Here is a 24,512-nt window from a genome sequence, read left to right as displayed (position 1 = left end):
CTTATTCGACTCTTCCTTGGTCTACCTGCTGCTCTCTTCAGAACTGGAGCGCAAAGCTTGAATCCAGGGTCCACCATGTCCCATTATTGTTTTCCCTCCATAGCAGGCAAGGCATAAGCATATGTGGCTTTGAACCTTGCAACAGAGTAGTAATCATGCACATACTGCTGTATGTTCCCTGCTGGACCTGGGAGAGAAGTGATGAAAAACAAGGCATGAATGCATGGCAACCCAGTTATCTGCCATTGCCTACAACTGCAAGTTCTAGCTTCTAAATCCACTGGATATCTCCATTCCCTCTTCTCTTTATCCAAATATGATATCTCTGCTGTGGTGCTTGAGCAAAGCGTCATGTTCATTTCCAAGCCTATTGTCTTCTGCTTCAGTTCATTCATCACGGCAGGGATGATAATGTGGCCCATGAATTTTGCCTCGGCTATTCCTGCACGATAATGAAATTTCTGCATGTATTCTATCCTTATCCTGTCAAGCAAATCCACCACATAATGACCCTTTAGTTTCCGGATCGTTGAGTTGAAAGACTCTGCTAGATTATTGTGCACATAGTCAACTTTGCTCACTTCACTGAATTGGCTTCTGGCCCATAACTTGGAGTGGTGTGTTTCCAAGTATTCTTTCACTTTGGGATTCATGTATAACTGCCTCAAGTGGTAGTTGTGCTTCTTCACACTGCATGCCAAAGATGCTGGCCATAAATTGTCGGTATACACCTTTCCTTTGAATTTCTTCATGAAATTTGCAGCAAGGTGACGCATGCATTCCCTATGCTCTACTCCAGGGAACACATTGTCCACGGCCACTTCTAAACCTTTGCAGGCATCTGTATGAATGACCAACCCATTGGGATGTGCAATAGCCCGGCGGAGATTACGCAAAAACCAAGTCCAGCTCTCCTCAGACTCTGTCTCCAGCACACCATAGGCAACTGGAAATACAAAACTATGTGCATCAACTGCACAAGCTGCTACTAACTGTCCTTTAAACCTTCCTGTGAGAAAAGTGGCATCAATAGCCAAATAAGGCCTGCAGCCTGCCAAAAAACCCCGGCGACAAGCCTCAAAGCAGACAAAAACCCTTCTAAAGCATTCCTTGGTCTTTGTCACTCCCCTGAATGTGTACTCCACGGTGTGGTGATCAATATCTACAATACTACCTGGGCTTGTCCTCTCCACTTCACCTTTGAATGAATACAACAATTGAAAACTTTCCTGCCAGTTACCATAAATAGAATCCATAGCATGTTGTTTACCATTGAACAACCTCATGTATGGTAAATCTATCTTGAACTTATCTTTGATGTTCTTCTGCAATTCCTTTGGACCCACTTGCTGGTTTTCTTTCACCCACTTTTTTACTTCTTCTGCCACCCATCTTGACTTGGCTCTACTGATTGTATCCTTCCTAAGGGTTGATTCCTGGCATGTGTGCTTAAAAGGATTCACTTTGACCTGAACATTAGTGCTATTCCGCATTTTAGCTGCAAGCAGCCTCCATGGACAACCCTCAGTCGGATAGTGCACTCTGTAACGTACTTGATCGCTCTTGTCAACTTTGAAAGTACGTTCTACCTTGATGCAGTATGTCACAAGTGCATTTCTACACTCATTCATGGATGCAAAAACTGTACCTTCTTCCATTTGAGGGTTCAAAGGGTCCCATTCAACAGCTGCAAGGTCTTCGTCCTCACCCATCGTGTCATCATCCACACGGACTGCATTGTGAGCCTCATCTTGGTTTTCAGCCCGAGGTGCCCGTCGTAAATTCTGAATAACATCAGAATATAACTTCTCTTCATCAACCCCAGAATAGTAGCCATCAGGCTCCACTTCAAGGGGGACCCTACTGCTGTTGCCCACACTTGTCGGGCCACCACGTCGCCGTGCACCAACTGAACTGTTCTGGCTAGAGATGCCATTACGACGACTTGATTCTCCCCAGATGTTGCACCCGCCATCCTAGGTCCAAATGCCTGCTCAAGCACATCAACTTGCAGCCTCACATGAAAATTATCTTTCTCTTTATGCCTAACAAATATGGTAGCTAGCTCTTCATCATTACTAACTGTCACCCAATTCTTTTCCCCATCATAGTATTTGTATACCACTTCATCAAGCAAACCCCAAGGATATTGGCTACAAATTACCTCCCCAAATTGTCTAAAACTCCAATTACTAGCCATTGGCAACCGATAATCAAAACCTCCTTGGTATTTCTTCTTATCCTTTGCATCGAACATGTACCGGTCCCTTCTAATGTGCACCATGAAAGCAAACCGCAACTCCATCCTAACCGGCGAAAAACAGAGACGCAATCAGCACACTAATTGGGCAAACCTACTCGAATCGAGTGTTCAAATGCACAACTAAGCTCAATCTAAACAAGAGGCGAGACTTACCCCTCGGGAACCCAGTCGTGGACGCGGTGGATCTCCGGCCCGATGCCTGCCTCGCCAAATACTCCGGGGTCGCCGCTGCTCACCATTTCGCCCTAGGGTTCTTCCTCCTAGTTCAAATAGCTCCAGCAGCCCCCCACCTTTGAGCGCTCCGGCCGGGCGCACGGAAGGAGGCCGCGCCGTGAATCGAGCAGGTGGCGGGCGCCCCACCCGTGGCGTCGCAGGAAGGTGGTGGGCGTCACAATGAGCCATGGAGCGTAGGCGCAGGGAGGTAGCGGCGGAGCAGGCCGTGCAACTGGTGGCGGGGCAGGTGCTGGCCGCGGCGCAGGTGGCGGCGGCGGCGGCGCAGGACAGCCGGCCGGGCGGATGGGTGTGAGCTAGAATGATTTGGGGATTTAGTTGCAGGGGCCTACATGTCAGCTCCGGACCCACGTCCACGCGGTCCCACGTGTAAGCTCCGGACCCACAACTACTAACGCCGGCGGACGGAATGGACTCAAATATGGCCGTTTGGCCTCGTCGTAGTTGCTGTGCTCGGACTAGGGGCAAAACTGAGGACAATTTGCATCTGAGGGCAAAACTGAGCACATGGACACCATTGAGGGCAAAAGGATAATTAACCCTAAAATATTTGCAAGAGATATATGAACTGTGTAGGAGTACTTAATTTCTCCTCAGTCCACCAATTCTCCTGTGGCCAAGGGCAGAGCCAGAAAATTTAGTTGTTGGGTTCACTTGTTGACTTGTGAGGATTTGATATGAATTTGTTAAGCGTAAAAGCTACTATTTTACACCATTTTACAGCACCCAAAAATGACTTCCTCCGTCCCATAATGTAAGATGTTTTTTGACACTAGACATTATGGGACGGAGGGAGTACATAACAAATAGAAATATGATAGCGCCTACTACATATTTTGTTATGTTAATAGTTGAAGAGTATAAGACATAAGTACCAGTTGGATGAAATTCTAGAACCACTTGTTTAGATACTATAAATAAAGTAGTATCCAAATAACTTCATAGCTCGGGTGTAGCTCCTCGTCTTTCTGAAAACAGTAAAAACAAGAAGTTAGTTTGACAAGTTTAGTATAAGTACCATCAAGCCAAAAAAAAGTATAGTTGCTCACATTTTAGAGCGTCTCCTTTTTATTTATCTCATTATCTTAAAAGGACCAAACACTGGATCATTACGAGTGGTAGAAAACATGTATTTCTTCCCGTAGCAAATTAGATAATCATTTCTAAACCGATCACCCATTTTATGCGCAGCTTTTCTTTGACATCATTAAATCATCCCTGAGTGTCTTCAAATTTCTCTCTGTGGATAATCAAACTTAGCCGGTGATTGATTTCTCTTTGAAAAATATTGTTCCATGGTCTAGATCAATCAAAGTTCGTGATTTGCTTTAGCAAACTAGGGCAAAACTATTGTCATACTTGACTATTATGCTAGACAGAACATACACAAGAGGGAAAGATGTGACGATGCGATCTCACTAGTCAGTACCGTCAATTTGGAATTGAAGTGACGGCTTGCCGCTGGGATCCGATGATGGATGGATGCACGAACAGAAGAGACGAGAGGAGAGAGGCCAGAGGTGAATTGGCGAATTGGTTGGCGAATTGGACGAGTAAAGGCGTGGCGGCGGCTGCGTAGAATCATACGAGTACAGTTCACGATTGAGAGAGCTGAGTAGTTGTGGGCACCAAGGCAATTTACTTATGGGCTTTTGGGCCTTTTTAGCCTATCCACCGAGGCAGTTCACGAGATTGATGGGGTCAGTCTAATCCTTTTACTGGGTTCAGGGCTTCAGGCCTACAAAGTACCAGCCGATACGTACGTAGCTACCAAGTTTCGTTGGGTTCAACTGCACCCAACGATGCAACTGTGGCTCCGCCCCTGCCTGTGGCATGGATATATATAAGTTGAACCTCTCATTTTTCCTATTCTTGGGATGAAAGAAGCTCGTGTACTTTTCGTAGAATTTGACTTTGTTTCTTGCCATAGAAAAATTTGGTGTTAAACTTTTGAATTTGACTCTGTTTTCACCCTCGTTGAAAGCTACCACCATGCAACTCAACACCCTACGCTAGTGTAATGGTCGAACTCGTGAAGCCAGCGTGCAAGACAAAGTTCAACTTCACGTCGTGCACAAACCCACAGTGAAATTCAACACCTTTATCTTGATTCTTCATCTTTTAAAAAGCACTCCTAAAAGTAACCACACGATTACAATGGATGTGCAGAGTGTAATTCAAGATTATTGCTCTCAAGTGAAAATAGTGATATCTGAATGTTGAAAGGGGTGGTGCAAGTGCAACAGCTAAAGATTTTAGTGTGATTTCTGAAATTTCAGAGGAGGTATACATGATTCTATATGATTTAGGCTAGCAATGTCGAAATTAATTTATGAAGATATTAGCTGAGTATCCCAAACCGCATTCTGGGTGAGCTGGCTTGGCAAGATTTAATCTGGTCTTACAGGCGCAAGATCACTTGAAAATACCTTTCTAACTTTCTGATAGATACTGATAGATCCAAAGAAGCCCCACTTTTCTGACTTTTCCGTCGAGGCTGGACCTGAACTTCCAACAGTTTTCCATACCTGAAGTTTCAGCCACTCCATCTGAATAAACAACAGATCACTGTCAGACATTGGCCGTGTAATCCTAGTTTACTTGCCACTTGCAACAGAAGATAAAAAGTGGACTACATAGCAAGATGCACTGCATGCTAGCTCAGAGAAAACATGGATTTATATCAGCCTTGTTACCAACATAGCAATTCAGAGTTCCAGACCCATTGACCAACCAAGAAAGCTGGGATGCAGAAAATTCTTCAAGAGAGAAGAACTGTGTTACTGATCCACACATGATCAGGTAGTCTTCCACTTGACAAAGTAAAAATAAATGCACAAACTAGTGAAAACAAGTAGCAATTCAGAGTTTCAGACCCATTGACTAACCGAGGAAGCTGGGGTGAAGAAATTCATCAGCACGAAACAATTGGGTAATCTGGTAGCCTCTTCCACTTGACAAGGTGAAAACAAATGATAAACCAGTGAAGTTCACAAAATATGGAAACCATCTATGAAAATAGCACACAAAGAGGATTACATGTCAATACACTATGTGTTTGTCCGAAAGAACATGAATCACAGAATTTCTCAACTGTACAAATGAGAGAATTTTACAAAAAAGGACAAAATGGAACTAAACATTTAACGCCCCTCTTGCATTGTCATAGTCATGCCATTCAGAGATATTTCCACGTTATCTCTTTGGTCTTCAATTTCATACTTCCGTTTCCTAAAATATACAGGCTCCTTCGGAGTAGGAAGTGGGGCTGTTTCATTTTCTAACATGAACACAGTGGATGACATGAGTGGACGAGCATCTGGATCATCTTGAACACACAACAGACCTAACTGAATACACCGCAGAACTCCATGAAGTGGACAGTTCTCCACAATGGACGAGTCCACCAATTTTCTTGCATTTCCATCTTTCCATAAGCTCCATGCCTAAACCAATGAAATCCTCAATTTATTATGAGTTTTTGGGGTTAAAAAAGTTTAGAGCATAGTAGTGAACTTACATAAGCTATAAGGCTTGGAAAATCCATTATGAGATTGGATGAACTGATCTTTAACCCGCTTACAATCTCCAACAGTAGAACACCAAAGCTGTACGTGTCAGACTTGACTGAAAAGGAACCTTCCATTGCATATTCAGGTGACATGTAACCGCTGTTTGAATCATTCCAAGAAAAATGAATTAGTTAAGTTGAGTAAAATTACAATGTTAAGCCTTACCTAGTGCATATATTACTTACTATGTCCCAACAACACAGATAGTGTTCGCTTGTTGTTCATTTCCACCAAAGATCCTTGCCATACCAAAATCCGATATTTTAGGGTTCATTTCCGCATCTAACAAGACATTGCTTGCTTTGAGATCTCTATGGATTATTGTTAACCTTGAATCTTGGTGGAGATAAAGAAGCCCTCTTGCTATTCCTTTAATTACCTTGAACCTGGTCGGCCAATCAAGCACACTATCTCTTGTGGCATCTTGCAAGAAAGTGCAAAATTAAAATCATTAACAACCATCACAACTTCAGTTATTCTAAGAATATTTTTGCGAGACATGACCATAAGAGCAGAACATACCAAAAAGGAAGGTGTCTAAGCTTTTGTTAGGTAAGTATTCATATAGCAATAACTTCTCATCTTCATGAGTGCAGTAACCAAGAAGCCTAACTAAATTTCTATGCTGCAATTTGGCAATCAGAACCACTCCATTTCTGAACTCGTCAGCCCCTTGCCCAGAACTCTTACTAAGCCTTTTGACAGCAACTTCATTGCCACCTTCTAACCGGCCCTACATAAAGACATCATTTTTCAATTGAACAACAGATGGCGAACTTTTTCCCGATGATCAGCCTAAAAATGATTACCTTGTAAACTTTTCCAAAGCCACCTTTCCCGAGCATGTTGTAGTCTGAGAAATTGTCTGTTGCAGTAACAACATCTTCAAAACAAATATATGGAAGTTCTATAGTTTCATTCTCAAGTTCATTAGATTTGGAATTTTTTGACAGTTGTCCTGTATATTTGTTCTTAGTTTCCTTGATTCGAAGTTTTCCTGCCAAAAATAGATTCAGGCCAATATTATTTCTTACGAATAACTCATGAAAATTGCACCCCGAGAAAGTAAAGCAAATATTGTTTTTACCTCTTGACTTGCATATCCACGCAAGGCTGATGCATGCGAGTATCAGAATACTAGCAATTACTGGGAGTGCAATCTTCAACACATTACTCTCTCTGTCAACTGCATAAAGCCAGAAATATAATCCAGGAAGAGAATCATGGGTTCAAAATTTAACAAGCATTTTTTTGGCATGTTTTATGTTTGTCGTGATTAGTATGTCATCCTAACCGTATCTAAGCCATTTCTGGGAGTACAATCTTCAATACATTACTCTGTTTCTCAACTGCAGAAAGGCAGAAATATAGTCCAGCAAGAGAATGCTGCTTTCAAAATTTACATGCATTTCTTGCGAGTGTTGTGTTTTTCGTGATTAGTATGTCATCCTAAACCACATCTACCATTCGACATAAAAGGAATAGATCACACCGTACAATCCATAAGCGCATAAGGAAAGATGTATACCTGTTGAACTGGCTAGACGAAGGTACAGGTTCTCGCCACTTCCATCACGAAACTTTCCTGTGTCGACAAGCTTCCCCAACCAAATCAAGCACCTTGCCTGGTCACTAGACGTGCTGCCATTTTTCATGTTAGAAAAAGCATATGCGGTGCAAGCGCAGTTGTTTCTGCACTCTGCTTCGCATTGGTCAAAGCTTCTGTTCCTGACATACACAAACTTATCGGGTGTCTTCATGCCACTCAAGGTTGAGAAACTATCTCCACCACCACATGTCAGCTCCTCCTTTCTCCGACACCCTTGGGAGAAGTTTACACCATCAGGCTCAAACCCACTGAGGCAGTTGCATTTCGGAACTGTTTCAGTGGCATCACAGTAACCAAATGGTCCACAATAGGCGTAGCGGTCACAACTAGGATTAGGCCGCTCTATGAAAACATTCCATGACGATGAGGTGCTGTTCCACGCTAAAAACTGAAACATGCCCGTGTAGTGCAGAATCAGGCGCGTGCTTGGCGAGCCGTCGGAGACGGTGAATGTCAAGTAGAACTTACCCCCTATGTCGACAGTTGTTTGGGTCATGATGAAGCCAGTGCTGCTTTGATACAGGGCAGTGACCAACGCACCATCCCATGCAGCTCTGCGCCAATACGGCCTCGTCCCATTCCAGATGACAACCTGGAGGTCTGAACTAGAGTCACCGCCCATGGAGTAGTCGCTGGTGGCTGGGTCATCAGGGCCCCTCCAAGCCACGAGGCGAGTGTAGAGATCATCATCTGTGCTCAGTGGTAATTGCATGCCGGGGAGGATGGTGTCGGTTGGGTAATGGAAGCTTTGCCATATGTCTGTGCTGTTGGGCAACCGGATGACAAAGTTTCCGGAGTCGAGAAGTACAGCAGAAGTTCCCGTGGCTCCGGTTGTGAAGTTGTTCATGGTTGTCCAAAGAGTGCGGCCTTGGGAGTCAGACAACACAAGATCAGAGTTGTTGGTCACAACCAGCTTCCCGGAAGAAGCGTTGGTGATCGGCTTGTCGCGGTTAGCAACCCACACATAAGTACGCTTGGGGATGTTGTTGTACCATATGCCGACGTATGAGCCCACAGTCGAGTTTGTGGGGGAGAAGAAGCCAAGAGCAAAGACACCGTTGCTCGAGACGAGCTTGTCGCCGGCGGAGAGCGGCTTTGCAGGAGTCAGGCGGTCATCAGATCTGCAGATACAAATCAATGACAGGAGGATGACAACATGGAGGGCGGCCATACCTATTCAGGATTCTGTCACATATGACTCTCCTGTGAAGATCAAAGGAGGGAGCCAAGGAAGGAGGAGGAGAATGGCATGAAGGTAACGTTTGCTTGGATCCTTGGACGATCTAACGCCACGACGCACTAAGAGGAAACGTGCTCTGACTTGTGTCTGGTTTTTGTTGAATATTAGCTCATCATTCATCACATTAATTTGCAGGAGTTGAATGTCCAGCTTGCCCGGAACGGTGGTGATTCTCGGACCACACAATAATACAAGGTGGTTATTCAGCATTGGCTGCTGGTCTGGTCTCCGTGGGGAATTTCACATCAGGAAAATATCTAGCAGGATAAGTTTTTCGCTGTAATGTCTGCATCAGCCACCGTGAAACTGTAAAAGTAGTAGTCTTACTCAAGAACAGGAAAGGGGATAATGCTAAGAAATGGGTTACCGTCAGGTGGAGCTCCGGCGGGGTGGCTCGCGGCGACGGTGGCGGCCCGACGCCGACGGCGTAGGGGCGGGTGGCGCACCAACCCGAGGGATTAATGGGGCTTCACTCGGCTTACAGCCGTACATATGTGGCAGAAGGAAGGCCGGCGGTGGGCGTGGCGGGCACATCGCTTCTGGCGACGGCGCCGGTGGAGGGCAAAGGGAATCGGCGGAGGATGACCGCGACGGAGCGATGAGGCGCAGGAAAGAGGGAACAGAGCGACAATTTTTTTTTTTGACAAAGGAACAGAGCGACAAGTGCCCATGGGTCAGAGCGACTCTCGTTCAGCTGGATGGTGGGTTAGGGCTTGCGGCCCGGCCCGAGACTTCTTTTCCACCCAATAAAAATCTCCATATATGTCTAAAAAAATCTCCATATAGTATGTATAGGGGCAATTCCCCTAAAAATATGTATAGGGGCAATTCTCAAAGAAAAAGTATGTATATGGGCTCTCCTAATAAATTCGCAGAAATGGTAAATATATGACGTCAGCTTTTTAGGCATGGCAAATCAAACGTTTTTCATGGCAATTTATTTTGGCACAAGGATGGCAATTTTTTTTTGCAAGCATGAACAATTTCGTGGCAGAAAAAAATGAACTGGGACAGATTTGCAATGCAAACCAACTAAATTTGACATCCCTCGATGAACATAATTTGCCGGGAACATGCTGCTAGTGTAAAAAGCACTGGGAAAAATAGCACACTATAGCTTACTGAGGATTGTCTTGCTAAATGAATCAGTATAGAACGCCTCGCTAATAGCACGTACGTTATAGCGCGATATAGCACGCTAATACCATATTCGGAGGCCAATGCTATTTTGTTTTAGCACGCTATTTTTTTTCCTTGACTAAAAAGAATAATTGTGTTTGCTAATTATCCGGCATTGCATCTGATATCGAAATCTGTTGAACCTGAGCAGATTTTCGGATACAGGGTTCAGGATTACAGCAGAACTTCAGTGAAGTGACGTACCATGAAGGCGTGAACCAACACGCTGTACGAGTCGACTCGTACGGGCCACGCTACCCGTTTCAAACAATGTCTTGTACCCTCAAAGAAAGGTGCATTTTGAACAGAAAAAAATGGTTAATTCAGGGGGCACATTGCAGCCACCTGAATTATACATGTGTACGATCTCGGCCCTTCCTGCTGCATTATGATGCAGTTGCACAACTCAGAGAAAACATGGACTTTCCATCAGCCTTGTTATCAATATAGCAATTCAGAGTTCCAGACCCGTTGACTAAAAGAGGAAGCTGGGATGCAGAAAATTCATCAAGAGAAGCTAGTGTAAAAGTAATGATCTACACATCTCTTCCACTTGACAAAGTGGAAACAAATGCAGAAACTAGTGTAGTCCACAAAATATGGAAACCGTCTATGAAAGTACCGCACATCAGATGGATTGTTTCTTTGTCCATGGGAGCATAAATCGCTGAATTGATCAACCGTACAAATGCGAATTTTACAGAAAGGAGAACAATGAAATTAAACATTTAACGCCCCTCTTGCATTGTCATAGTCATGCCATAAAGAGACATTTCTAGGTTTTCTTTCAGGTCTTCGGCTTCCTGCTTCCGTTGCCTAAAATATACTGGCTCCTTTGGAGTAGGAAGCGGAGCTGTTTCATTTTCTAACATGAACACAATGGTTGACATGAGTGGCCGAGCATTTGGATCATCTTGAACACACAACAGACCTAACTGAATACACCGCAAAACTCCAGGAAGTGAACAATTCTCCACGATGGACGAGTCCACCAATTCTTTTGCATTTCCATGGTTCCATAAGCTCCACGCCTAAACCGATGAAATACTCAGGTTATTATGATTGTTTGACTTGTTGAATATAGAGCATTTTACTATACTTACATAAGCTATAAGGCTTGAAAAGTCCATTATGAGATGGGCTGAACTGATCTTTAATCCGCTTATAATCTCCAACAGTAGAACACCAAAGCTATAGGTGTCAGACTTGACAGAAAAGGAACCTTCCATTGCATATTCAGGAGACATGTAACCGCTGTTTGAATCAATCCAAGAAATTGAATTAGTTAAGCTGTAGAAAATTACCATCTTAAGCCTTACCTGGTTTAATTTATATATTACTTACTATGTCCCAACAATGCGGATAGTGTTCGCTTGTTGCTCATTTCCTCCAAAAATCCTTGCCATACCAAAATCAGATATTTTGGGGTTCATTTCCGCATCTAACAAGACATTGCTTGCTTTGAGATCTCTATGGATTATTGTTAATCTTGAATCTTGGTGGAGATAAAGAAGCCCTCTCGCAATACCTTTAATTACCTTGAACCGGGTCGGCCAATCAAGCACAAAATTTCTTGTGGCATCTTGCAAGAGAAGTGCAAAATTAAAAGCATTAACAACCAGGTCGGCCAATTCAATGATTATAAGAATGTTTTGCGAGACATGACCATAAGAGCAGAACATACCAAAAATGAAGGCATCTAAGCTTTTGTTAGGTAAGTATTCATATATCAATAACTTTTCATCTTCATGAGTGCAGTAACCAAGAAGCCTAACTAAGTTTCTATGCTGCAATTTGGCAATGAGAACCACTTCATTTCTGAACTCCTCGGCCCCTTGCCCAGAACTCTTACTAAGTCTTTTGACAGCAACTTCATTGCCACCTTCTAATCGTCCCTGCACAAACACATCATTCTTCAACTGAAAAAAGGGCAATTTTCTATTATCGATAATCAGGTTAAAACTTGTTACCTTGTAAACTTTTCCGAAGCCACCTTTCCCGAGCATGTTGTAGTCTGAGAAATTGTCCGTTGCAGTAACAACATCTTCAAAGCAAATATATGGAAGTTCTATAGTTTCATTCTCAAGTTCATTAGATTTGGAATTTTTCGAGTGTCGCCGTGTATATTTATTCTTAATTTCCTTGATTCGTCGTTTGCCTGATAGAAATGTCTTCATATCAATATTGCTTCTTTTGAATAACTCATGAAAATTGCATCCTGAGAAAGTGAAGCAAATATAGAGTTTACCTCTTGACTTGCAGATCCATACAAGGCTGACGCATGTGAGTATAAGAGTACTAGCAATTACTGGGAGTACAATCTTCAGTACATTACTCGCTTTGTCAACTGCACAAAACTAGAAATTTAGGAAGAGAATGATGCTTTCAAAATTTAACAACATGCATTTTTCCAAGTGTTGTGTTAGTATAATCTTCAATACATTATTACTCTGTTTCCCAACTGTAGAAAGCCAGAAATATAGTCCAGCAAGAGAATGATGCTTCCAAAATTCAACATGCATTTCTGGCAAATGTTGTGTTTGTCAGGATTAGTATGTCATCCTAACCACATTTAGCATGTCATCCTAACCAAAAGGGATCGATTATACCGTATAATGAATAAGCTGAATAAGCGCATAAGGGATGATATATACCTGTTGAACTGGCAAGACGGAGGTCAACAAGCTATTACCATCAGGATACTTTCCCGTGTCAACAAGCTCCCCCAACCAAATCAAGCACCTTGACTGGTCAACAGATGTGATTCCATTTTGCAAGTTAGCATAAGCATACGCAGTGCAAACGCAATTGCGGCTGCACTCTGCTGTGCATTGGTCAAAGCTTCTGTTCCTAACATAAACGAACTTATCGGGTGTCTTCATAGCTCTCAAGGTCAAGAAATTATCACCACCGCCACATTTCAGATCTTCCTTTCTCCGACACCCTCTGGAGAAGTTAACACCATAAGGCTCAAACCCACTGAGGCAGTTGCATTTCGGAACTGTTTCAGTGGCATCGCAGTAGCCAAATGGTCCGCAATAGGCATATCGGTCACAGCTAGAACTAGGCAGCTCTGTGAAAACCTCCCATGATGACGAGTTGCTGTTCCATGCCAGAAATTTAAACATGCCCCTGTAGTGCAGCATCAGGCGCATGCTTGGCGAGCCGTCAGAGACGGTGAATGTTATGTATAACTCACCCCCTCTGTCAACAATTGTTAGGGTCATGATGGCGCCGGTGGTGCCTTGATACCAGGCAGGGACCAATGCACCATCCCACGCAGCTCTGCGCCAATACGGCCTCGTCCCATTCCAGATGACAATCTGGAGGCCGGAACTAGAGTCACCGCCCATGGAGTAGTCGCTGGTGGCTGGGTCATCAGGGCCCCTCCAAGCAATGAGGCGAGTGTAGAGACCATCATTTGCGCTCAGTGATAAAGGCATGCTGGGGAGGACCGTGTCAGTTGGATGTTGGAAGCTCTGCCATATGTCCGTGCCATTCGGCAACCGGATGACCAAGTTTCCGGAGTTGAGCAGTACAGCAGAAGTTCCTGTGGTTCCGGATGTGAAGTTGTTCTTGGTTGTCCAAAGAGCGAGGCCTCGGGAGTCAGACAATACAAGGTCGGAGTTGTTGGTCAGAACCAGCTTCCCAGGAGAAGCGTTGGTGATCGGGTTGTCGCGGTTAGCAACCCACACATATGTACGCTCAGGGATGTTGTTGTACCATATGCCAATATATGCGCCCGTAGTTGAGTTTGTCGGGGAAAAGAAGCCGAGAGCAAAGACGCCGCCGCTCGAAACAAGCTTGTTGCCAGCAGAGAGCGGCTTTGCAGGTGTAAGGCGGTCATCAGACTTGCAGACACAAATCAATGACAGGAGGATGAACACTGGGAGAGTAGCCATACCTATTCAAGATTCTCTCACATATACCTCTGCTTCTTGGCATGTCTACTCAGGCTTCACTGGGAGGGGAATCATGTCTACTGAGGCTTCTTGGGATATGCCCTTTTTTTCTGTGAAGATCAAAGGGAAGGAGAAGGGGAGTGGTATGAAGGCAATGTTTGCTTGGATCCTTGGACGATCTAACGCCACACGTACTAAGTGGAAACGTGCAGCGTGCTTTGACTTGTGTCTGGTTTTTTGTTGAAAGATCACCAAGTCATCAGTCACCGCATTTGCAGGAGTTGAATGCCCAACTTGCCAGGAGTATTTTTCAACATTGGCTGCATCAGGAAAATTTCACATCAGGAAATTTCTAGCGGGCATCGGTTCGGGAAAATTTCACAAAAACATTGGCTGCATCACGGCATCGGTTCGGGATATGCTTCATGAGGAGGTGCAGCCAATGGCCATGCCAGAGACTTGGGTTCGGTTGCATGGCATTCCAAAGAAACACAGGCGTGAGGACCGCATAAGGAAAGGGTTTCGGATGCTTGGCCGCCCGATTGTGGTGGATGAATTGTCCCTTATCAGGTTGGGACCTGTGAGGATGAAGTTAGCATGCAAGGCTCCGGAGAAACTGAATGGATTTGTGAAAGTGTGGTTCAATCATGAAGGATACCAGATCAAGGTGGAGCGTGAGATCCTGCCCAAGCGTGGGGGAGAACGTGTGATGAATGGTTCTGAACCTCCCAACCCCCCGCCAAAGGACTCTGCTGATCACGGTGGAGCTCGGTCATCGGGTAGCGCTCCGCTTAAAGGGGCCGCCCCTGGTAATGAACCTCAGGGAGAGGACCGGGCGCTTGCCAAGGCCCCTGACGGCGACTCCAAGATGCAGGATACGGGCGAAGAAGGGGATGACAGCCAACAAGATTACTCTATTGACACGGAGACTTGGGATAAGCTGGGAGCGGCGTCCACTGATTCGGGAGCCTTGGGTTTGGCGACCCAGGACACGGCGGTGAGTGTGCCACCCCTGGCCAGATCCCTGACGCTTGCCTTTGATGAGTACGGATCCAACATCCCGGCCCTGGCAAGGGCACAGACGTATACTCAAGAGGTGGTTGGGGCTATCGTGGCTGCGGACCCATTGTCTTCTCTTCCTGTGGCTCCTGGGACTGTCGACTTGACCCCTGCCAACAAGCGTGGCTCCAACAGTGCGGGACGTCAGGCTAAGAAGACGGCTGGGCGGAAGCCGGCCCCCAAGACAGTATCGACGGTGGCGGTGGCGACGCTGGGTGGCGAGTTGGGGGAGGCGTTGGGCAAGGCAGACGTGGGTAGCAAGGCAAGACGCTCCAAGGCCACTCCGGTGACTCCGCGGGCCCCCAGCGCCCGCGCCAAGGCCAAACTGGGAGAACTGACGTCGTTGGAAAGCGCTAAACTGCGGCTCGCTGACAAGAACCTGGAGGTTACAGGTAATCCCCTACCATCTTACCGTATCTTGAATGCGTTTACGGATGATCAGCTTGCTAGCATTCTGGATGATAGTGGCGTGGCGATTAGTGACCCTTGTAGCGAGATTATTTCTATGGTCCGTGCTCGGGAAGAAGCGCAGGCCATGCCGGCGGCTGCGACGGCTCGTGGGGACGAACAGATCCAGCGCGACATCGTTCCGGGTGCGGATGGCAGCGAGGTAGTGCCCGAGGAGGAGACAGAGGCTAGGGAGGCCTCTGTAATTCCTTCTTCCAGTCGGATGCCGGCTAGGAAGCGCGTGGCGAAAGCGGTGACATCCAGGGGGGTGCGCCTGCGCAATCGTATCATCTAAATGCGCTATCTTTTCTGGAACATTCGGGGTTGTGGCCACGTGGGGCGGCGTACACAACTCAAGGAGTACATTGCCAAAGAGAGGATTGACGTCGTAGCCCTTCAGGAAACAATCAAAGCCGACTTCTCGTTCCGTGATCTTCTGGCTTTTGATCCGTTACAGCGTTTCTCTTGGCACTGGTTGCCCTCAGCGGGCCACTCAGGTGGTATATTAATGGGCTGTAATAATGATATCTGTGATGTTTTACAATGGGATGTTGGTGTATTTTTTCTTTCTACTACTATTAGACACCGCGTCTCGGGCCTTTCGTGGGTAGTGGTGTGCGTTTATGGGCCGGCAGATCACTCGCGCTCGGATATCTTCCTACAGGAATTGACTAATTTGGTAGGGACCAAGCGAGCTCTCAATTTCCCCCTTGTTGTAGGTGGGGACTTTAATCTTATTCGCTCGGGTGCGGACAAAAACAACGCCAACATTGACTGGACTCGGGTGTCCATGTTCAATGCGGCCATAGCGGCATCGGCGTTGCGAGAGGCCGCTCGGACCGGGGCGAGATATACTTGGACAAACAAGCAGTTGTGCCCGGTCCGGAGCGTGTTGGATAGGGTATTTTTTTACCCCCGAATGGGAGGTTTTATTTCCCCTATGCAATTTGGTGGCTGAAACTAGAATCGGCTCGGACCATGTTCCGTTGATATTTTCTTCGGGGGAGGAATATATTAGGTGAAGCCCCCGATTCTATTTCGAAACGGCTTGGTTTGAGTCCGAGGGGTTTGCTCAGATGGTGTTGGATCGTTGGGATACGATCTGCCACCAGCTTGGGCCGCAACGGGGACCGGCAGAGCGCTGGAACTTGGCGGCAAGCAAACTCAGGGCTTTCCTGCGTGGTTGGGGGGCTAACCATGGCAGCGAATCCAAGCGAGAGCGGGCCCAAATTGTTGAGGCAATTGCCGCGTTAGACTTGGAGGCTGACCGGCGGCCCTTCTCGGAGAATGAATGGGCCGCTCGTTACGACTTGGAACACCAAGTTCTTGCCATACTCCGGGCCGAAGAGGAGTATTGGCGCCGCAGGGGCGGGATCAAGTGGGTCACCAAAGGAGACGCTAATACCGGCTATTTCCATGCTTACGCTAACGGTAGAAAACGTAAAAGTACGATCCTTAGATTACAATCCGATCAAGGGCTCTTACTCTCCAACGAGCTCATCGTAGCTCACATCTATGAGTTCTTCATAGGGCTGTTGGGAACGGCCGAGGAGAAACCTCTATGCCTCCGGGACGACCTTTGGGACCCTGCTGATCGGGTCTCACGGGTGGAGAACGATGGGCTCGTCCTCTCTTTCCTTGCGGAGGAAATAGATCGTGCTGTGCATGATATGAAAACGGGCACGGCACCCGGACCGGATGGGTGGCCGGTGGAATTCTTCAAGAAGTTTTGGTCTAAGCTCAAATCTCTTTTCTACGAATTAGTGAATGGCTTTGCGCTAGGTACCGTTGACCTATCTCGGCTCAACTACGGGGCTATTAGTATGATCCCTAAGGTTAAAGGGGCCGACGACATTAAGCAATTTCGGCCTATCACTCTGATTAATGTCCCTTTCAAGATTTGTGCAAAAGCTTACGCCTCCCGCTTGGCGCCTGTCGCTCAACGAGTGATTAGCCCTAGCCAATCGGGTTTCCTCAAGCAGCGTAATATTCTTGAAGGACCGTTAGCGCTTCTCGAAATCGTGCATGAGCTCAAACGTACCAAGTCTAGAGGTGTCCTCCTTAAGTTAGATTTCGAAAAAGCGTACGATCGTGTGAACTGGGAGTTCGTGCGAGAAGTCCTCATCAAAAAGGGTTTTGATGTGGGCTTTGTCCACCGTATCATGCACCTTGTGAGTAGTGGACACACGGCCGTGACCATCAATGGTGTAATGGGCAAATTCTTTCGCAATAAACGCGGCCTTAGGCAGGGAGATCCTAGCTCTCCTTTGATCTTCAATTTCGTTGCGGACGCTTTGGCGGCTCTGATCAGCAAAGCCAGGGTTGCGGGGCACATCAAAGGGTTGATCTCCCACCTAATCCCCGGCGGCGTGACTCATCTGCAATACGCGGATGACACGATGCTGCTTTTTGAGCCAGACGACCATAGCATTGCAACAATTAAGTTGCTTTTGATTACTTTTGAGATTCTTTCGGGTCTAAAGATTAATTTTCTCAAAAGCGAAGTGATCAACATAGGGATGGATGATCACGAAGGTCGGAGAATCGCAAACTTGCTCAATTGTAAGATTGGGAAGTTTCCGATTAAATACTTGGGACTACCGATAAACCACAAAAACTTGACGATTGCCGACTGGGCGCCACTTTACGTCAAAGTGGTGAACCGGGTCAGTGCGTGGAGAGGTAGGTTCATGTCCTCTGCTGCTAGGTTGATTTTGACCAATTCTAGCTTATCCTCCTTGCCCATCTTTACGATGGATTTGTTCCTCCTAGCTGATGGAGTGCATGCCAAGCTTGACACGCCTCGCGCCCGGTTCTTTTGGGAAGGAACTGGGACAAAGCGCAAATATCATCTGGTTAAATGGGCTGCGGTTTGTCGTCCTAACAAGTTCGGTGGTCTGGGGATCACAAACTCGAAGCTGATAAACGTTGCGCTCCTTACCAAATGGTGGTGGCGACTTGCCCAAAACGAGAAGGGTCTCTGGGCTGATATTCTTCGGGCCAAGTATTTCCCGGATGGCAACCTTTTTAAGGCCAAACCCAAAGGATCGCCCTTTTGGAATGGCATTCAAGCGGTTAGGCCAGCGTTTGCGGTTGGGGCCCAGTTTACAGTTAACAATGGCAAGTCCACGCGGTTTTGGTTGGATTGCTGGAAGGGTCAAACGCCGCTGTGGCAGTCCTACCCGCAGCTGTTCCATCTTGCCACGGACACACACATCATGGTCGCTGACGCTCTCAGAGTGCACCCCCCGACGATCTCCTTCTTCAGACCTCTGGAAGCGGGAGAGGCGACGGCTTGGGAGGCATTGGTGGCTGAGCTCGAGGGATGGAGTCTCAGCCACGATCAAGATCAGATTGATTGGAAGCTTGCGGCTTCTCATAAATTCTCGGTTAAATCCTTATACGAGAAGCTTACGGAGGGGAATGGGCTTGATATGGCCAGGGGGCTGTGGAAGGCTGGCATTCCACTCAAAATCAAGATCTTTTTGTGGCAAATGTTCCGCAACCGTCTTCCAACCTCGGACAATGTGGCCAAACGCAACGGGCCAGCGAACGGGACATGCGCCATCTGCGGGCTTGGGGAGGACGCTAACCATGTTTTCTTCAAGTGCTGCCTTGTTAGATTTGCGTGGAACGCTGTTAGGGACACATTTAAGCATAATTGGAATCCGCAAAATAGCTTGGACCTTCTTTCTTTACTAACCGCACAACGGGGTGCGAACGCGCGTGTGGTGTGGCGCTGCGTCGGGGCGCTGTTTTGGTCCATTTGGACTGTGAGAAACCAAATTACTATCGAGCATAAATTCCCTGCTCACCCAGCTGAGATTCTTTTCAAATGCTATATTTTCCTACAGGCTTGGGCGCCATTGGGGAAGCAACGTGACGAGGGGCGCATGAACGAGGTCTTGGAGCAGATCAAAGCATGCACGACAAGAGCAAGACTTCAAGATCCGCCAGACTGAGCTTTTACGTCTATTATCTTTTCGGCTATGTGCTTTTAGCGTCCCCTTAAACTTTAGTATCTTCCTTTGCCGGGACTGCGAGCCCGCTGAACTTGAGTGTTATGTGGTTGTGGAGTATGACTTGGTTAGATGCTGCCTAGTGGCTTTATTAATTTAAAGCCGGACGCTTCGTGCGTCTTCGTTTTAAAAGAAAAATTCTAGCGGGCTACCGGTACGTGTTGTTTCGCTGTATTATCTGCATCAGCCACCGTGAAACTGACACATGAGAAAAATTACAAGCGGTCTTGCTCAAGAAATGAGTTGCCGTCAGGTGAAGCTCCGGCGGGGCAGCTCGCGGCGACGGTGGTGGCCGGAAGCCGACGACGGAGGGGGCGGTGACGCACCAACCCGAGCGATTCGTGGGGACTCACTCGGTCTACAACCGTACATATGTGGCGAGAGGAACTCCGGCGGTGAGCGTGGTGGGCCCATCGCTGCTGGCGACGGCGAGATGAGGTGCCGGCCGAATGCTATGGCCGCCTGGAGAGGGGGGCCAAGATAAAGCGGCGGCGGCAGTATGTATGTGGCCAATGCGCGGCGGTAACGGCGACAGAGTCGAAGCGCGCGCTATGTCTGGCTTATGGCGAGACTGGGACGGCCCAGCGCACGGGAGACACGGGCCACAGTCTCTTTTTCTGCTTTTATTTTATTTTATTTATACGCCTTTTGTTTTCGTTTTCTGCTTTCCTTTTTTTATTATTTTCGTACTTAGAAATATTCTAAAAATATATATTACAAAAAAAGTTACATTAAACATTTTAAATATATTAATCAAGAATTTGAAAAATGTTAAACTTGTATAGAGAAAAATTTTCTCATGTATACAAACAATATACAACTATGAATAAGTTGATCATGTATTTAATAAATTTTAATCAAACATTTGAAACAAATTATCAATTATTTGAAAAAATTTCATCAAGCATTTGAAAATATTAAGCATTTAAAAATCTATTAAATATGTATAGAAAAATATATTTCTCATGTATACGAAAAATGTATAAAATGAATATATAATGTGTATAAAAACATGCTGATCATGTATTAAAAATATTAAATGTGTATAAAAATGTTCCTAGTGTGTAATAAATATGTACAACGTACATTAAATAAAGGCAGACATCAAAAATATATTTTAAAAAGTGATCCGATGAGAAAATTCTGCATTTTTGGTCCGCATGTGCCTTCCAAACCTTGGGAGGGGTGAACTTACAATGTAATCCAATGAACTGTGCCGATTTAACAGAGCCCGAGAGGTATTCTCCCCTCTTGCCCCAGATCCATGTAATAGAGCGGGTGCCAAATTAATGAACCCTTGCAATCAGTCCAGCTTGCCCAAACGCGTCGTTGATCATATCCAGTTACCATTACGAAACTCCTGCTGGACCGTTTTGTTACTACACAACACAATACCAAATAGTTGAGGGCTCCTAGATTGGTCCAAGTGTCGTGCCAGAAGGAGGCCTTCGAACTGTCCCCAATGTTGATGAACGTGGAAGCCCTGAACAAGGTCATATCAGTTGCATCACAAGGAAGTTGTGAGCCAAACCACGGGGATCCCAGATCAATCCACTACAGGCATGGCCATCACAGATGTAGAGCCCGCCCAAAACGCTCGAGATCTACAATATCGACTCCTCCGAGCCCCTTAGGGCGATAGTCCGTATTTTATAGTTTACCAATGCATGCCCCTTCGGTAGTCTCACCGTCGTCCCCGCTCCAGACAAACTCGCTCTAGATCTTTTCGATTTTCACTTGGGCCCACTTAAGTAAAAGGATAGCCGTCATGTGGAAAATGGTCGTAGAGGTCAATACCTCCTTGGCGAGTGTGACCCTACGGACTCTAATGATGTTTTTCTCATTCCATCCAGGGAGTCTACCATGAATCTTGTTAGTGAGAGGAAGTACAAAACAACTTCCCAAATTTCAGCTTTGTCGAAGTCCACATCAAGATTGGATGCCGATGGTAGATGAGAGCCTCCCAGTTGAGCTGGGCAGAACAATGTGTCGGCGCCCCCAAATGACTTTATAGCCATGCATGCATTTTTTGCTTTTTGTTTGGAGAGTCTGGATGTAATTTCTTCTTTGATGTTTGTTGGCCCTGATATGGAACAGCTTTGTGTTAGCATTGGCCTACAAATCCAAATCAACCCGGAGCATTGTCTCATCTTCAACTTTTTGTAGGGTTTCGTAGTAATTTCAAAAAAATTTCTACGCACACGCAAGATCATGGTGATGTATAGCAACGAGAGGGGGAGTATGATCTACATACCTAGTAGATCGACAACGAAAGCGTTTGGTTGATGTAGTCGTACGTCTCCACGATCCGACCGATCAAGCACCGAAACTACGGCACCTCCGAGTTCTAGCACACGTTCAGCTCGATGACGATCCCCGGACTCCGATCCAGCAAAGTGTCGGGGAAGCGTTCCGTCAGCACGACGGCGTGATGACGATCTTGACGTACTACTGCTGCAGGGCTTCGACTAAGCACCGCTACAATATTATCGAGGACTATGGTGGCTGGGGGCGCCGCACACGGCTAAGGAATAGATCACGTGGATCAACTTGTGTGTCTCTGGGGTGTCCCTGCCTCTGTATATAAAGGACTAAAAGGGGGAAGGCTGGCCGGCCAAGGAGGGCGCGCCAGGAGAGTCCTACTCCCTCTGGGAGTAGGATTCCCCCCCCCCCCAATCCTAGTTGGAATAGGATTCGCGGAGGGGGAAAAAGAGAGAGAGGGGCCGGCCCCCTATCCTTGTCCTATTCGGACCAAGGGAGGGGAGGGGCACGCGGCCCATGTAGGGCTGCCTCTTCTCTTTTCCACTAAGGCCCATCATGGCCCATTTAGCTCCCGGGGGGTTCCGGTAACCTCCCGGTACTCCGGTAAAATCCCGATTTCACCCGGAACACTTCCGGTATTCAAACATAGGCTTCCAATATATCGATCTTTATGTCTCGACCATTTCGAGACTCCTCGTCATGTCCGTGATCACATCCGGGACTCCGAATAAACTTCGGTACATCAAAATGTATAAACTCATAATATAACTGTCATCGTAACCTTAAGCGTGCGGACCCTGCGGGTTCGAGAACAATGTAGACATGGCCGAGACATGTCTCCGGTCAATAACCAATAGCGGAACCTGGATGCTCATATTGGCTCCTACATATTCTACGAAGATCTTTATCGGTCAGACCGCATAACAACATACGTTGTTCCCTTTGTCATCGGTATGTTACTTGCCCGAGATTCGATCGTCGGTATTCCAAATACCTAGTTCAATCTCGTTACCGGCAAGTCTCTTTACTCGTTCTGTAATACATCATCCCGCAACTAACTCATTGGTTGCAGTGCTTGCAAGGCTTAAGTGATGTGCATTATCGAGAGGGCCCAGAGATACCTCTCCGACAATCGGAGTGAAAAATCCTAATCTCAAAATACGCCAACCCAACATGTACCTTTGGAGACACCTGTAGAGCTCCTTTATAATCACCCAGTTACGTTGTGACGTTTGGTAGCACACAAAGTGTTCCTCTGGTAAACGGGAGTTGCATAATCTCATAGTCATAGGAACATGTATAAGTCATGAAGAAAGCAATAACAACATACTAAACGATCGGGTGCTAAGCTAGTGGAATGGGTCATGTCAATCAGATCATTCACTTAATGATGTGATCCCGTTAATCAAATAACAACTACTTGTTTATGGTTAGGAAACATAACCATCTTTGATTAACGAGCTAGTCAAGTAGAGACATACTAGTGACACTTTGTTTGTCTATGTATTCACACATGTATTATGTTTCCGGTTAATACAATTCTAGCATGAATAATAAACATTTATCATGATATAAGGAAATAAATAATAACTTTATTATTGCCTCTAGGGCATATTTCCTTCATTCTCCCACTTGCACTAGAGTCAATAATCTAAATTACACAGTAATGATTCTAACACCCATGGAGCCTTGGTGCTGATCATGTTTTGCTCGTGGAAAAGGCTTAGTCAATGGGTCTGCAATATTCAGATCTGTATGTATCTTGCAAATCTCTATGTCTCCCACCTGGACTAGATCCCGGATGGAATTGAAGCGTCTCTTGATGTGCTTGGTTCTCTTGTGAAATCTGAATTCCTTTGCCAAGGCAATCGCACCAGTATTGTCACAAAAGATTTTCATTGGACCCGATGCACTAGGTATGACACCTAGATCGGATATGAACTCCTTCATCCAGACTCCTTCATTTGCTGCTTCCGAAGCAGCTATGTACTCCGCTTCACATGTAGATCCCTCTACAACGCTTTGTTTAGAACTGCATCAACTGACAGCTCCACCGTTTAATGTAAACACGTATCCGGTTTGCGATTTAGAATCATCCGGATCAGTGTCAAAGCTTGCATCGACGTAACCTTTTACGATGAGCTCTTTGTCACCTCCATATATGAGAAACATATCCTTAGTCCTTTTTAGGTATTTCAGGATGTTCTTGACCGCTGTCCAGTGATCCACTCCTGGATTACTTTGGTACCTCCCTGCTAGACTTATAGCAAGGCACACATCAGGTCTGGTACACAGCATTGCATACATGATAGATCCTATGGCTGATGCATAGGGAACATCTTTTATATTCTCTCTATCTTCTGCAGTGGTCGGGCATTGAGTGTTACTCAACTTCGTACCTTGTAACACAGGCAAGAACCCTTTCTTTGCTTGATCCATTTTGAACTTCTTCAAAACTTTGTCAAGGTATGTGGTTTGTGAAAGTCCAATTAAGCGTTTCGATCTATCTCTATAGATCTTAATGCCTAATATGTAAGCAGCTTCACCGAGGTCTTTCACTGAAAAAATCTTATTCAAGTATCCCTTTATGCTATCCAGAAATTCTATATCATTTCCAATTAGTAATATGTCATCTACATATAATATCAGAAATGCTACAGAGTTCCCACTCACTTTCTTGTAAATACAGGCTTCTCCAAAAGTCTGCATAAAACCAAATGCTTTGATCA

The 24,512-nt window shown here is 45.9% G+C and overlaps 1 protein-coding gene and 1 pseudogene across 3 annotated transcripts; both read right to left on the bottom strand.

Moving 5' to 3' along the window:
- Positions 1–5,483: 5,483 nt before the first annotated feature.
- Positions 5,484–9,555, bottom strand: LOC123190917 (G-type lectin S-receptor-like serine/threonine-protein kinase B120). Of its 3 annotated transcripts, XM_044603650.1 has the most exons (9): positions 8,849–9,555; positions 8,668–8,768; positions 7,595–8,542; positions 7,154–7,252; positions 6,876–7,063; positions 6,589–6,799; positions 6,252–6,489; positions 6,015–6,165; positions 5,484–5,940 (listed from the first exon to the last, which is right to left on the bottom strand). In XM_044603650.1, the coding sequence occupies exons 3-9, from the start codon at positions 8,520–8,522 to the stop codon at positions 5,638–5,640; spliced, it is 2,118 nt and encodes a 705-aa protein (XP_044459585.1). In that variant the 5' UTR covers positions 8,523–8,542; positions 8,668–8,768; positions 8,849–9,555; the 3' UTR covers positions 5,484–5,637. The 3 variants fall into 3 exon arrangements, with proteins under 3 accessions (XP_044459585.1, XP_044459584.1, XP_044459583.1); XM_044603649.1 differs by having other exon boundaries at positions 7,595–8,768; XM_044603648.1 differs by having other exon boundaries at positions 7,595–9,201; positions 9,283–9,550.
- Positions 9,556–10,822: 1,267 nt separating this feature from the next.
- LOC123190916 (G-type lectin S-receptor-like serine/threonine-protein kinase B120) lies at positions 10,823–13,650 on the bottom strand (annotated as a pseudogene).
- Positions 13,651–24,512: the final 10,862 nt, after the last annotated feature.

The sequence above is a fragment of the Triticum aestivum genome, chromosome 2A (assembly GCF_018294505.1).
Source record: "Triticum aestivum cultivar Chinese Spring chromosome 2A, IWGSC CS RefSeq v2.1, whole genome shotgun sequence".
Lineage (NCBI taxonomy): Eukaryota > Viridiplantae > Streptophyta > Magnoliopsida > Poales > Poaceae > Triticum > Triticum aestivum.
The sequence above is the reverse complement of the archived record's forward strand: the minus strand, read 5'-3'. Positions and strand labels throughout refer to the sequence as shown.

Coding starts and splice junctions, on each gene's coding strand:
- LOC123190917 (XM_044603648.1), bottom strand. CDS start 8,846: ATGGCCGCCCTCCATGTTGTCATCCTCCTGTCATTGATTTGTATCTGC. Junction 6,490..6,588: donor CTTAGACACCTTCCTTTTTG/GTATGTTCTGCT, acceptor CTTTCTTGCAAG/ATGCCACAAGAGATAGTGTG. Junction 6,166..6,251: donor ATCTGTGTTGTTGGGACATA/GTAAGTAATATA, acceptor TGATTCAAACAG/CGGTTACATGTCACCTGAAT.